The sequence below is a fragment of the Myiozetetes cayanensis genome, unplaced genomic scaffold, assembly GCF_022539395.1.
Source record: "Myiozetetes cayanensis isolate MyiCay16 unplaced genomic scaffold, myiCay2020 scf10, whole genome shotgun sequence".
Taxonomy (NCBI): domain Eukaryota; kingdom Metazoa; phylum Chordata; class Aves; order Passeriformes; family Tyrannidae; genus Myiozetetes; species Myiozetetes cayanensis.
Genome location: NW_026086605.1, coordinates 17606908 through 17622440, shown reverse-complemented (window position 1 = coordinate 17622440; position 15533 = coordinate 17606908). Strand labels below are relative to the sequence as shown.

Below are 15533 nucleotides of genomic sequence, written 5' to 3'. Positions count from 1 at the left end.
TGAACACAGAAAAGAGCAAAACACTGACCTTCTAATGCTCACTGATACCAGCTCAGGATAGTCTAACGACAACCAAAAAAAATCCTCCAAACGCATTTCTCTTTCTTCATTATATATATATAAAACCCTCTAAGAGCTACGTAAGGTATGACTGCAAGCCACATTCAGGCACTGCTGTTTTGACATGAATGTGGTGGCTTCTCAAATGTCTCTCAAAACTGCCTATGAAGACAAAAAAACTCCACCACAAAACAGCTACATGCACACAGTCATCACACCCCCGGGGGGGCAGGGAGGAGTGCAAACCACATGCACCTAAGAGACATTAGCTACATTAGCGGAAGATATTGGATAATTAGGGCAGAGGACATATCGAGGTGTTACCCAACACTAAGCAATGCCCGCTGAGGGCCCAGCCGCGTTTGGTTTTGCTTTTAGGACAAAACATGATCCCCCGAGTGATGAATTTGGAAATAATTTTACCAAGCTTTCTGCTGCAGCAACCATTCAGATACAGACAACATTGCTTGCAGTCCCTACTCCACCCCTACTCACACTCAAACTTCCGCTAAAAGTAGCAGCATAAGTACACACTGATTTGGCTTTGCCCAGTAAGAGCTACAAACATGTAACCCAGGCACTACACCCAAGAGAGGTGCCTCTCGTTCTTTATATTCCACGCTGCCACTGGGAAGGCAAAAAGTTGATGGTTCAAGGATACTCCAAAGGCAGCATCTCTAAAAGTGTGTCAGCAGTACATTTCAGTTTATCCGGAAGTGGTTAAAAAGCCCGAAATATTTAAAACAGCAGCTATTTTTTGGTGTTATGAACCCAGCTTATCTGTATGGCAGCTAAGACCCATACCAGCAGAAAAGCTGAAGAGTTTCTGAAAATCTGAGTCATAAACCACTGAAAAATGGTGTTTAAAATGAAAACGCTAGCTCGATTGCAACCATGTCTTCCCAAGGCAACAGCATCATGTCAAAACCTGAAAGATTAAAATACATATCAATAACTCACAATGTCACGTTATTTCTAACTCTGCAAAGGAGGCCAGACTACCAGCATTTCAAACCACTGAAATGCTTGCATGAAAAACACAAGTGACTAGAAAGCTACAAAATGTCACAGGCTTGAGCAAGTCTTTCAACACGACAGCAAAGGGTAGCTGGTTTAGCCTGTTCTGAGAGACTGCTCCACTCCTAGTGATTCGGGACTCCCTGCCCCAAGCCTGTCCTTTATCAATACCGCAAAAGCGGAGTTCCTGCCCTCGGTGGAGAGGAAATTGCTTTCCCCAGCAGCTAGGACATGAAGTAAACTCCTCAATTCCCAGCCCAAAGTCCGTTGGCTTCGTCACGTCGGGGCTGTGCTTGGCATTCGCAGGCTGCCGAGTGGGTGTGCCTGACGAACAGCCGCGATCCCCGCGGAGCTCAGGACAGCCGCCGTGCCCTCGCTCCGTGTGACCGCGGGGCCGTGCCCACGGGCTCATCCGCCGGAGGGGACCCTGCCCGGGGCCGCTTCACCGCGCCGGGCACCTGCGGGGGAGCGACAGCGCTCCCCGGTACCGCTGCCAGCCCCCCCCGCGCCGGGGCCGGGCCGGGCGCTATTTGCCAGGGGATGGGAGGAGCCCGGTGGGCAGGGCTCGCTGCCCTGCCGGGACGGGCGGGCTGTGCTCTCTGCCGGAAGGTGCGGGGCAGCGCTGGGCAGCGCTGGGATGGCTCGGGGGCTCCTTCCCATGCTCCTCGTAAGTGTCCGTGCGGGCAGCGGGCCGGGCGGCGGGGCGGTGTCGGGGCGGGCTGCTCGGCGGCGGGACCAGCCCGGGCGGGGGCAGCGGGGCCGGGCGGGGTCGCGGCACAGCCGGGCGATAAGCGCTGCCCGGGTGCTGCTCGCCGCACGCAGCGACAGGCTTCTTGCCAAGATTCCAGCTGATTAGTTTAGGCCATGTTTTAAAGGGAAAAAGAAACTCCCCACTTTCAGGTTCAGGCACTTTATGATGTTACAGCCACTTCTGAGGGTGCAGGGCGAGGGGAAGTGGGTGTTGGAGAAAAGCGGACGGAAGAAAAGGGGGATGGATGCAGGTGGCTGTCGGGGACACCGGGTCGTGTGCTGGACGTGGGAGGACCCCGGGACAGCTGTGGCTGGCCTCGCTCCGCAGCTATCAGTGCTGTGCGGAGACGCTGGAAGGCAGGTCGAGCGTCCCGCACCGCCAGCACGGTGAGACCCGGCACCTGCCCGTGCTGAAACCACGATGGTGGGAGCTGTCTTGCACTGCACCTCGGAGCATCCGCAACACAGCAATCTGGTAAAGCAACATAAAAGCGAATAGCCGTGGGGGAGGAGTCTGAACCACTATGACAGTGGCCCAGGAAAAACTAGAGGAATAGTCCAAGCCCGGCGGCATGGTGTGCAGCATTTACTGGAAGCAGTGGGGCAGGGCCTTCCCCTCTTGCCTGAATCATCCCTTGTGCACACAGTATGTGTCCCTGCAGCTTCAGAGCTTTAGTCTCATGTCTCACTTTCATTGGTTCAGTTACCTTCACAAACACCCATTTTGAAGGGCTACTGTCAACAAGAAAGGTAAGGAGGTGTGTCAGTGCCCAGCCCAGGGATCTCCACTAGTGCAGGTGCCTTAGCCCAAAGAGCTGTAGTGGCAACAAGCTCCAGGACAGGAGACTTAGGGACACATGGATGCCCTGGCTCAGCCTGCACTCTGCTAGAGCCACCCGCAGGCAGTCCTGCTCCTGGAGCCTGGAGGTGGGATAGTGGAGATGAGGCAGGTGACAGTGAGCCCTGCTGCAAAGCAGAGCCTCCACCTGCCTGGAAGTGTGGATGCAGTACACATTGCTTCCCCAGTCCCAATTTTCACTTGTTCCAGAGACAATTCACTGCAGCTGACATTTAAAGTCTCTTCACAGTGTGGTTACACTGCTAGCAAATGCAGTTTGCCTTGCGGTTTGTTGGGTTAAAATCAAGTCTTAATGTATAAACCATTCAGATTCTGATCTGATTTACTATATAACAGGTAATAAACTATCTAAAATGTTTCAGAAAGTTCTATCCATGCCCCTGCACAAATCACCAGAGCATAGTTATATACAAAGAAGGATTTTCATCTGCTGGCAGAAGGGTGTATTATCTGTTCCTCTACAGGAGCAGCAAACCACTGGCAGAACTATCAGTTTGGCTTGCTGTGTTGTAACCATTCAGAATATGTATTAAGGTTAAAAGTACTTTCTATCTTATCTCATTGCTCCCAAAGAATATATAATTTATATTCCTATTTTCCAGTTGTTTCCATATTTCAGTACCCCTTAGAAAGACCATAACACTACTAAATACATTTTTTTTTTTGTAATTAGCATGTTGTTCCACTTGTTCCACTGCTTATGAATCAGTAAACCTGATCAGGCACGTTGTTTTGGTTAAACCAGAACATGAAAGCAGTTTGTTGAATGAGACCTCAATTTTGCAAGGAGCTCTATGCTGCACTAAAGTCACAGGGATAGTCGTGCAAAAACAGCAATGTTCTGTGTAGTTGGAAAAATCTAAGTGCTCCTTGTAAAGAAAACCACAAAACTACGTACTACTCAGAGACACTCTAAAGGAACAGAACTAAAAGAACTCCGAAGAAAGTGAAGTGTTATGTAAATATTTTATCTGGAATATTTTTCATCTGATATGACTACAGAGCAGGAAGTTTTCTGGAAATTCAGAAGACAAACCTTTGAAAACAGGCCTCCTACATTACAGTGCTGATGCTTCTTTCTTATTTTATGGGAAACTAATACACACATTTACACGTACATGCATAAACAGCCATAAAATAATAGGATGACGCAGGATTCAAGTGAAAAGTATAAGGGCCCCAATTCTGAAAACATGTCTGGACATGTTCCCACAGCTAACTGCCTTTATCTTTGTGGTAACTCACTGAGAAAAGAGAAAGTCACAATAAGAAAACCTTATTATTTACAAAAGCAAAAAAGGAAACAGTTGCTAAAGTTCTATGCTGTCAAGCTCTTATTCATCCTTAACCACAACATCACAGTGAGTTGAGAGCTTTTAATATTATTCCAGCTCTCCCAAATTGTATTTACTTGGTGTTCAATAGTACAGTACTCCTGAAAAACAAAATTAAAAACCAAAACCCAACAAAATAACAAACCATACAACTCTCAGCCCCAATGTATTGCTGTAATTTGCACATGAATTAGCTGAGATGTGAAATAGTAATGAATTGAATTTGGACAGTGATTTTTTTAAGAAACCGGACAGTAGCTGAGGCTTCTTGCTTTCACAGGCCCTGAACACGTGCCTTTTCAAAACTTCAGAAGCTCAGGATGCTTCTAATGGTGGAGAAATACCAACTTTCATTGCTGGGCTCCAGAAAATCGAACTGGTTTCTTTTTGTCCTTCCCGTAAAAGATTTTAGAATGTGCAATACTATTTTTAGAGGTTATTTTGGTGCTAACTATGAACTGCAGCCTTGGTGGGATAAAAAATAAAGAGTTGGAGGGAAAATGATACTGGAGATTTTGGAAGCAGAAATTACTTGTCATAGCAAAAGAATTGGAGTAGAGAATCTTCTTAACAATACTCCTTGACTGAAATTATTCTTTGAAAAAGCTATCCTGAAAGAGTTAATACAAGGGAGATTAATTACAGAGAAAAGTATATTAAGATGGAGCTAACTCTAGCAACCCAATTTCCACTAGGCAAAAAAAAAAAAAAAAAAAACCACAAGAAAAATCTCCTCCCCTTTTTTTTAGCACTTAGAAAGCCCCTGGTGAGCTCGTGCACCTTACTCTATGTAACAAATGTGTAGTGGAAAAAAAAACGCCACCAAGTTCTGAAGGCATCATCCTTCTCGTTCACTGGCATCTATGGGTTAGAAAGGAGAGAAGTGGTTTCCTAAAAATAAAAGGTATTGTAAAGGTAACAGGAGAAAGCAGAGACAATTTTTTTTCTCATTTGTAAAGTTTTAAAAAGTCCTGTATGCAAATTAAACATTCACAGACTTAGAAAGATGGGATTACATGCTTATAAACTATGTCTGCAGAAGCTTTTCAGTTGAAGTGGGTTGACATGTTACGAAGAATACTCTGATAAAGGAAGAATTGGAGGCCTGAAAATCCCAAAATGACATGAATATTCAAAGAAACTAAAGTTCTTGCCACTCTGCCCTCAGAATGCAGATGAAAACAGGTTTTATAAGTCTCCTTAGCACATAGCTGTTGGGGAAAGCATTTTGGAGGACTCAGTTGGAATAAAGGAGAGGGAGCAGGTAGAAAACTCTCTTCATTGCCTGGGCAATGCAAATGGAAAGAAACCAGAAAATCTGGGCTCACATGATAATTTTTATGGATTCTGTTGAGGTTAGGTGTCCCTGACTGATTGAACTTCTTCCCATTGACTGCTAAGTCAGTGTTCAATCTAAGTCTTCAGTTTAGATATGAAAATTACTTTTTTTTTTTTTTAGGTTAAGATGAGAGACTTAAAAGAGAGCCTCTGTGAGTCATTTTAGGCTGAGAACACCCAGCTGCTGCTTGAGTGTACAGGTCACGAAAAAGCACCTATCATCCCTGCCTGTATAAAAGCCCCTAAAGTGCTTCCCTTCTGATATTAGTGTTACCGCTCACTGACAACAAAAAAAGCAACTAAGGTGTGTACAGGAAGCGAAATGACTATTGACTGTTTTTTTTTTTTCCTATAAGAAACACTGAAATTTTTATACACAAAGTGGATTGTCTTTAAGCAGGTGAGAAAAGGAGAAAAAATGTTTGAAAAAATTAGGGTGTTGCCTTGAAAAAAATCTTCACAGTTTTATTGTTATTCCTTCTATAGAATGCCGTTGTAAGATGCCTCTGCAAGCAGAACCAATATAGGTGTTTGGTGCTGCTTTAGTGTCAGATTCTGAGAAGTGACCCCCACTTCTTGTAAGTGTACCAGGAAGTTCATCTCTGTGAGCAAGAGCAGAGGGCTTCCATCTAAAAGTTTATGACTCTGTAGCCCTTCACTGTACCAACATAGCTCACTTGCATAAGGGCATAAACAAGAGGCAGAGAGGTTTGTTTATGTGAGGTAAGATGTGTCTCTGCACACATCGTGTTTGCAGGCATTTGGTAAACACACCAAAAAAATCAGCTAAGTTTTGCTGATATTAGTAATTTAGAGACATGTTTCTTTCTTTCATTATATCCCATTTCCTGCATGACTTTCTGGACATTTTCTTCATACTGCTTTAGGGAAAGCCAAACCAGAAAGGTTGTACGGCCCTGGCTACATTTTAGTAATTATTTTTTAATTGGACTTTCTAACCCAGTATTTAGTAAGACAGTTCTCCCAGGCTAAAGGAAAACAAATCACACTAATTTGACACATCCAATTGAAAGCTCCTGTTAAGGCCTAACATTGGCTTTAAACTTTTGACAGCATTAAACTGGGATTCAGAGAAGAACTCCCTGAAAGCTTTGACAGCAAAGGAAGAGAGAGCATTGATCAGAGGAAGTGATGGGCTGAGCATCTATACCCACGATTTCTCAAGTACTAAACTGCTCTTTTAGCTGTTGAAGCTTCTCCTCCAGGTGCACAGAAAGGTCTTCTTAATTTCAACCTAACAAATAATATTATAAACATTTTTAAACAGATGGGTGCCAAGGAAATAAAATGCTTTCCACCTTCCCGTCTCTCAATAGACTAGAGGATCAAAAGAAGTGGCTACTTTTAGAAGTGCAAACAATGCTCATATTGCTTCCATCAGTTATGCAACAGATAACACTTCCTTCACTTGAGAGCCCAGTTTGATATCCAAATCCATTTTTCAGTAAGTTAACATAAAGAGTGTTCTGAATCTAACTAATGGTCAGCATCCAAGCAGTACACAGCTCCCTTATACAGATATCTCATATTTAGTGCATGCAGAGTATATACAGAATTCCCCAGAAACTATTGCTGAGAGGAAGGCAAACTATAGCAGATTATCCTTTTCATTTTCCCATCTTACTCCAAAAAAAAAAAAAAAAAAAAAATGGAATGGTTTGACCTTTGGTCCACAGTGCTTTGTTATTATCATGAAAAGAGGCAGAGCAGGGACTATTAATAAGGCTCCTACTGACTAGTAAGAGAAAAAAAACACAAACAAACAAACAAACCCAAGCAGTATGCAATTGAACTTGTCATTGCATTCAGAGAAGTTCAGAGAAATGGATCAGTTGTAAATTAATTTGAAAGGAGTGCCTGTAGAGGTAGGTTTCATGGCTTTTAGTCTAGTATGTGTTCTCATTGTCCATTACATCATCTAAAGTAATGAACAGTTTTAATAAACAGGTGCATATCAATATGTTTAGCTATAGAGTTTAGCTATATAACACTTCTGATGTGACTGCTAGTATTAAAACACACCTATAGTCCTTGATAGCTTTTTGTCTAATTTGCTGTTCTTCTCCTCTAGGTGGCTGTCTTAATTATTGAAGCACAGTGCAAAAATGATACTGAAGATCTAATGCACATAGATTACAACAGAAGGATCATTGCCAGGAGGGAAATTAATTGTAAACAGGATGAATACAATTTAGATGGTCAGTGTTGTAAGAAATGTAAAAGTGGTGAGTATCATTGTAAGATTGTATTTGAGAAGTCATTAACAGCAGAAACCATAGCATGGACAATTGCTTTGTGCTGGGATAAGTGGCATGAGGTGGTTTCCTAGATGCAGTTCTTCATTCTAGCTGTATCTTTCTTTGTTACCAGACATCAACCACTTCAAAAGTATTGAGCTCAGTGCACCAATAATTTCTCACTACAGATAGTAGTTCTCAGATAACGTGGTTGTTACAAAAGAGACAAGAATTACATGTATTTGAAAGAGGTTAAAAAAGTGAAAACACGCGTGCTTTTGCCGACAAGATTCCGTATATTCATGGTTGTTCCAATTTTGCATGTACAGTTTTGTCTGGTGAGTTCTCCTTCAGTCCTAAATTGAAGAAAAAGGGGGAATAATCAGGTCTTACATATACTACGTTCCTGAAGTACACATACATATGCATAAAGAATATAGATTCCATATTTAGAATCAAAAAGTGTTAGGGAATAAAAATAGAATTTTGATGAAAGTCTTATAACTGGTGGCTTCTGTCCATATTCTTGTTTTTCTTTCTCTACAGGTTTTGTTAAAAATATCACCTGCCCAACAGATATTAGCAAACACTGTGCTCAGTGTGAAAGTGGAAAGGAGTACATAGATCACCTCAATGATTTGACTGAGTGTAGGAGATGCTCTTCGTGCGACAGCGTATTTGGTATGTCTGTAGAAATGGCAACTAGTAATGACTCTTCTGTGATACAGGATCTCACTGAAAAGTCTCCACAATCCCTGAATAATGAGTAGCATGCAGATTCAAAACTTTTAGTGATAGAACGTGAATGATTTCACAAGAAAGTAATGTTTATCCTCCAGTTCCCATTCATCAAGCACAAAGTAGGAAGAAGAATAGTCGGTCCATTATTTATCCTTATATCTGCCTTTGCTTAGCCACAGTCAAAGTCCTTGCAAAGCAGAAGCCATACGAACTGGTTAGAGGCCAGGAAGAGAAGCCCTCCCTCTTCTTCGCTTTCTATTTAAAAAGGGCATGTGAGAAGCAATGATGGGAGAATTCCCAATGGTTTGTTTTGTAGTCTTCCATGTAATCAATTATATTATTTAAAATTGCTGGAGCGGATGGATTGTTGTCTTTTATACATTCAAGATGCTGTGTCGGACATAGGGTCAAATTACGAGACTACCAGGCATGCCTTACTGGATCAGACCAGTGGCCCACCTACCCCAGTATTCTGCATTCAGCAGTGGAGGCAAGAGGTGCTATTTAGAAATAACACAAGCACTTTCCACTTTCTATTGTCTGTTCCCTGCAAAGTCTATCAGCATCCACAATTGTGGGAAAGGATGTTAGAAGATCCATTCCTACCTGGTCATTTTAGTGTCTATTTATGAGCCCTTTGTGCATGAACCTGCTGGGCGACACCAGGTTCCAGAAATTCACTTCCCGTTGCATAAATACTCATCACAGTTGTTTTTTTTTTCGAAATCCATTAAGCTTACTTCCTACCAATTCTACCAGGTGTCCTCTAGATCTAGTGTACCAGGATTTAGGAAATGATAGTTCTTCATTCCTCATATACAAAATCAAGTTTAGCGAGTGGAGAGGCAGCTCTTAATTCCAGTATGGTTGTATTCAGATCACCTGCTGGAATATCAATCTCCAGTGCTCTCCTCTTCCTGTAAGACCTCAATATGGATAGAAAATTTTCCTCTCATTTACTACTATAAATAAGCATTTTTGCATGGGTAATGAAGTTGACTAGAGCTAAACAACTCAGTATTTTGTACAGTGCCACAAAGGACTGAAGGGATTTAAACTGAAGGGAGGAAAAGGGTAGTGGGATGGCTAGTCACAATGTTCCATGATCAATAATGTAGTTGAAGAAAAGTCAGTAGAAAAACTTAGGCAAGAGGAAAATTACCACTGAAGTTCCATGAGAACCATTCTTAGGATTATTCATGTTTACTATTTTCATGAGTTGCTTCAGCACTGGTTTCACAACTTCATCAAATTTTTAAATACAACATGGTTTCCCATTAGAGGGAATATAGCCCATTCAGGGCACTGAATGTAGTAATTAAATTTTTTTTTTCTGGTTTTATATGCCTAAGAAAATAGTTTTCATAGTAGGTATATACTTACAGTAATTTTTAATGCAGAAATATTTTTTCATAGATAGAGATGCATTATCATATACACTGAGGATAGGAGAAAATTAATTCATTTGTTTTGATATTTATGCAGAATATTTCTTAAGAATATGTTAGCTAAAAAGAGAGAGTGGAATTCCTCATCACTGGAGGTCCTCAAGAAAAGATAAAACTTGTTGTCTGTAATGGAAAGTAAATAACCCATCTTCAACATTAAGTGAGGAGATGGGTTATGTGTTTTTTTGAGTTTCCTTCTGTCTTTACACTTCTGAATGGGAAAAAGAAGTTGGGATTTAGCAGAATGAGTTCTCTTCTGGCAGGAACTTTATCGTGGGATCAGTTTTCTGAGCTCTCGGCCAGCAGAGGTCACTCTGCCAGCTCTGAATTCCCAGGGCTCAGGCAGCCCAGCTCCTCATAAAAGCTGTGTATGCTTGTTCTAAAGTTAAGCCTCGCCAGTGCCAGTAGAGCTAACAGCACTTATGATCTCGTGAGCAGAAACATGCTTTTTCAAACTAATACACTTTGAGAAATTTATTTTAGGTTTGGAGGTGGTAAAGAGCTGTACCCCAGAAGAGAACACAGAATGTGCCTGTGTAAAGAACCATTTTTGCAGTTCTGTAGCATGTACGGAGTGCAGTGCATGTACCGTGTAAGTTCATGCCTTCATCAGTACATATGAAATTGTTAATATAATATGTTATCACACTTTTTCCCAGCTATTTTTAAGACAGAGGCTAAGGTAGTCTATCACCTAAGGGAAAGCATGCTAGTTTTCCTTTGCATGTAAGACAGAGTAGTTCAGTCAGCTCAATTTGCATCCACAGAGGTTTTCCAAAGGGATGCAGAAAAACTTACATGTCCACCAAGACTGTATATAATTTTCAAAACAGGTAATAAAATAGCTTTCCAGTTGTCCTTGTGTGCCCTACTGTTACATTCAGAAAATAATTACACACCTCCCCCACCTTTCCATGCTATTTTCATACCTTTCGTTTTAACTTCTAAACTCCAAGACTTTGATGTATGAAATATTTAGCTAATAAAAAGTGTTAGAAGATAGTGATTTGTTCTTTTGACTATTTATAAAGAGAGAAAAAAAATCCCATAATAATTTTTGTTTATGTTTTCCGTTATGCAGATGTGAAAGTGGCGTGATTGAAAAACAATGTACTTCAACTTCAGACACTGTGTGTGGAATAAAAGGTACCGTTTTAAAACCAAACAAGGTCTAGTATCTGCTGTATTTTGAGAGGCTATTGCAATTGTAGTTTCTACACACTGGTCTGCAGTGAATTGTGACAGCTAAGGGCACGATACCTCCTGGACCCTGTACTGACCTGCGGAGTATGATTTTCCCTTCATCATGGTGCAGATGTAGGAGCTATTAATCCTTTTCAGGGGCAACTCATGATTAACTTAGTCTTTAACTAAGAGGTAGCTTTTGCCATTAGGAAACAACAGGAAGGTTTTTCAAATCTCACACAGTCTTGTTTAAAATTTAGAGTGTGTTGCTATATTGAATTTCTTGAGTTAACTTTCATGTGAATTTTCCAATGTTCCAACAGAAACAGGAATGCCGCTGTGGCTCATTGCTTTGCTAGTTGTGCTAGCACTACTAGCAATAGTTGGACCAGTGTTCTGGTGTAAGTGATTTCCTATTCCTTATTCCTATCATACTCTCAATAAGATATTCAGCTGCTTCCTCAGATGTAATTTTATATTTGTGAAGTCTAATGGATAGATATACTGTCCTTGATTTTAAAAATGCCCTTTTTTTTTGTTTCAGGGAAGAGAAAACAGAAGGGTCCTACAACCAAAGATAACCTAAGTGCAGTAGTATTCAAAGTAGAGCCTTCTTGTGTAAGTACTGTGTAGATCACAAAAAACTCAGCTTTATGCAAGGAACTCTGTTCCATTTCAATTACATTGGGACTCCCCAAGTGTGTGTGTGTGCCTCCCTTCAGTGACATTAATGAAGTAAATTTCACCATGAGAACTCTTTTAGGAGTAGTAAGAAAACCCTTTATTATCTCTTCAGGATTTGTTGGCATGCCTCCTAAGTTATGTGGCCAAGATCAAAACTTCATAAATTATCAGGCCTCCACTGACCCAGGGTATCTGTGCCCATGCATAATTTTAGGCAATAGCAATTGTGAGCTGATTCTCCAAGCTTACTCAAGTCAAAAGAGGTCTCTCTGTCTGATCTGATTCCATCAAAAATAAGATGGGGGAATAATGGACAAAACTAAAAGAAAATTAAAGAAGTGTCATGAAACGTATTTATCCTTTGTGTTTACAAAATGTGTTTCTACTCATTTCTCTCTTCCCTCTCTTTTCAGGAGAGTGTACCTCTGATAGACACAGGTAAGAGACAAGTAATTTCTCAAAATTCAGTAGGAAAAAAAAAGAGATACAGATATGTAAATCCTATGCTAAAAAAAAAAGAGCATTTTTGTGTAGACTGCTCCTGTCCAGACCTGTCATTCTAGCACAACAGTGAACACTTACTAGAGAAACACCGGCTCATATTGTGCTCATTAAGGCATTTAGTGGTATCATGAAAGTTTTGCCTCGGGAGGAATTTCTGTTGTATAGGAAGCAGTTACTCATTGTCAGCAGGTGAATTTCAGTTCTGCATGGGGACATGGGCAGAAAAACTAGGAGAAAGCAAGATGCATTTCTAGAATCATGGATAATTACGATAAGGGAGTAGTCCCACACACAACAGTGAGATTGCAGAATCACAAACCTACATTATGTTCAAGGGCACAGTAGTAATACACAATAGGAAAAGAACATAAGCTCCAAAACCGTATCACAGCAAGAGACCTGTCCTGTTCCAGGACCTCTCCCAACACTATTTTGAGAAAAACAAGGACATGAGGGGTGACCAGACTTCAGTGATAGGGACAGAATAGGTTACAGAGGGAACTGATATTCTAAGTGATATAAAGCAATGTGGATGCAACCCTAAATCTTTGAAGTACGTAGCATTTGGTAGGAACATGGAAAGGAAGACCTGATATGTATTGTAAAAAATTACATATAAAACATACTGAATCATGAATACCTGAAACTTAATCTGGTTGGGATAGGAGAAGTATCAGCTCTGAGTGCAGGTGATAAAACCCCGTAAGATATAAGTAGCAAGTGCATTAATTTTGTTTTATGCTCCCAGATGCTGACCTGAGCAGTCATATTGCTGGTATTGTGGAGGAGATGACATTCCAACAAGTCTTGACATTTATTCGTCATCACCGTGTACCAGAACCTGCCATAGATCAAGCTATTCGGGACTGTCCTGGTGATACATCTGAACAGAAGATTAGGCTGTTTCGAACCTGGTATCAACGTCATGGGATAAAAGGAGCCTATGGAACCCTAGTAAGCAGTCTAAGACAGTTAAAAATGTGTGCTGCAGCTGATAAAATCGAGGAAAAACTGAAGGCGGCTGTTTCCAGCTGTCAGGAGGGGAGACAGTCTCATAATGGTGACACTGAGCAAAGCAAAACCTGCACTCAGGAAGATAGAAATTCTTACAATGATAGTGCTGAGCAAAGTAAAACATATGCTGGTAGTTTGGAAGAGACAGCATAGAGTAACTTGAAAATTATTTCTAATTTAAAATAGTAGTTTTCTAATAATATAAGTAACAAAGCTTTAAAATGGCATTTTCATTGATTTCCTGATTGACTCAAGGAAGTTACTACAGGAACAAGGAAGAATTATGATTTTTGTAGCAATATCTTTCCTTTAAAAAAAGTTTTGGCTTTTTTTGGTTGGTAAGAACTGGAAGTTTTATGACTTGTGCACTAAAAGGTACAATATAAGACTGCAGCTATAGGATTCTCTACAAGAAGAAAAAAGTAGTCATTATTTGAAGAAAAGGTAGTGTTTAAATGTATGGTTCTGCATTACTTAATCAATGTAATGCTTTGCTTACATTAGAAGTGTGGGATGTTGTATTTCTTGAAGTGAAAACTCAGGTGTTATGAGTCTACAAAGTGTACCAGGAAGAACACTTGAAAAAAAAGAAGTTACCTATTATACCCCTGATTAATTTGGAATAGGTGTTGCTGTGTAGATTCTATGCTGTTGCAAACAGGATGTCTACCTTGTATAAAAGCACCTCTCTTTGTGTGTTGTATATGTGTATGTATATACGTGCAAGTTTTCTATTCAAAAGCTCCCAATTCTAAGTAAAAATTATTATTTATGATGTTGTCTGCAATGTTTGTAAGCCTGTTCTAATGTTAAAACCCTTCAAAGAAGTAGGAGCTGAAACAGCACAACAGAACCATGATTTTTGGAAGGCAGCCTGCAGAAGGTATGAAGTTTTTCTAATGCAGAAATTGGTACAGTAAAAACATCTTTATAGTTAAAAAAAAAAAATCTGCATAATGCATAACTTCTGTCTTTCTTATTGTGCAACATAAAGATGTCACATTTGGGTTTTCTTTTACTCAGTTTAGTGAATCACAAAAAAAGGAGATCACTCTCATAAAAAATCCACCTCAACTTTCTTCCATTCCAAAGCGCAGAGGACTCAGCTCCTAAATTCAAAGAACAAGTATAGTGCTGGCAGCTTTGCCCTGAGGCCTTTCCCTCTCACACACCTATTTGTGCAAAGTCTCCCAAAATCTTTCAAGAGAAGAGGAGACCTTGCTGGAAAGGTTTGATTTTTCCAGGTCCCACAGTAGGAAAGATGACTTTCTTTGTCTCTGCCATCAGTCATCTGGAGAAAATCTCCAGCCAGTATCAAGACTCAGCCAAAGTGGGAGGACACCTGCCTGGGCTTGCTCCCACCTGCCAACCAGTGCAGGGGTGTGTGGAATAGGGTCCCATGGCTGCTACCTGGTCCCAGGGCCTGGAGAGGCAGGGCAGGACTGGGTGCAGGATGCCAGGGGCTAGCAATCAACCCCTGGCAATGATGGGTGCCCACAGCCATGTGGCATTCCTCCCAAAGGCCACTTTGCTGGAAGTGGGATTCCTAGGAAGGCAGTACATAGCCCTTGAGAACTTCAAGCTTCTGCAGTCAGATAGCCCTGCACCAGATCTGTGCACTCATGCACTGATTAAGACTTAGCATTGTATAAATGACTTGTGTCTCTGCACAGGTTTGACATGCTGTGATGTTGTGTTGCTCCTTGCTGTGTTTTGTCCAGGCTCCACATATAGAGGAGAATAAAATACCTGCCTTTCAGAAAAGCAGCACAGCAGTGGTGTAGGCTGTGCCATCTTTCCTAGGATGCAATTGTGTAGAAGCATAGGGAGGGAGGGAGGAAGGGAGGGAAGAGGGAAAGGAAAGGAGAGGGAAAAGGAAAAGGAAAGGGGAAGGGGAAGGGAAGGGAGAAGGCTCCATGCTCTCAACAAGCCCTGGTAGACAGGCTGCTCCCTGTACCATGTCCCACCCAGGAAAGCATGAATGTAGCTTAAAGGTATGTTGGCACGTGCTTGACTTGAACTTTGGCTTCTGGCTTTATGTCTTAAGAGTGAGGCACCTGGTGAGCAGAAATGAAGGTAGTCCACCTCTCGTGGTTTCAGTGGTTCAGTATAATCAATCTGAACTGTGTAGATCTTAAAATGGAAGCACCAAACCTTGTAAATTTGTGACAGTGAAATAAAATGAGAATTTTTTCTTTCATCACACCGGAATTCCCCAACCTCAGTATAACAAGGATGGTTAAAAAAAAGTCCCTGAGCAATGAGTCACATTTTCTTTAGGAGATGTCTGCTGAACTCAAGACTGCCATTAACTCTAGTGGTTAGCACACATCATAATTTT

General features: G+C 41.2%; 1 protein-coding gene across 1 annotated transcript; it reads left to right on the top strand.

Annotated features, from left to right (window-relative positions):
• Positions 1–1495: 1495 nt before the first annotated feature.
• FAS (Fas cell surface death receptor) lies at positions 1496–14265 on the top strand. The gene is made up of 9 exons (XM_050305453.1): positions 1496–1744; positions 7451–7604; positions 8163–8297; positions 10289–10397; positions 10887–10951; positions 11314–11391; positions 11535–11608; positions 12088–12112; positions 12927–14265. The coding sequence occupies exons 1-9, from the start codon at positions 1715–1717 to the stop codon at positions 13343–13345; spliced, it is 1089 nt and encodes a 362-aa protein (XP_050161410.1). The 5' UTR covers positions 1496–1714; the 3' UTR covers positions 13346–14265.
• The last annotated feature ends 1268 nt before the right edge of the window (positions 14266–15533 follow it).

What these genes read in the sequence shown, in the direction of transcription:
- FAS (XM_050305453.1), top strand. Translation starts at nt 1,715, where the DNA reads ATGGCTCGGGGGCTCCTTCCCATGCTCCTC. An exon ending in TTGTAAGAAATGTAAAAGTG is followed by an intron (nt 7,605 to 8,162) that starts GTGAGTATCATT and finishes CTTTCTCTACAG; the next exon opens with GTTTTGTTAAAAATATCACC. An exon ending in AGTTGGACCAGTGTTCTGGT is followed by an intron (nt 11,392 to 11,534) that starts GTAAGTGATTTC and finishes TTTTTGTTTCAG; the next exon opens with GGAAGAGAAAACAGAAGGGT.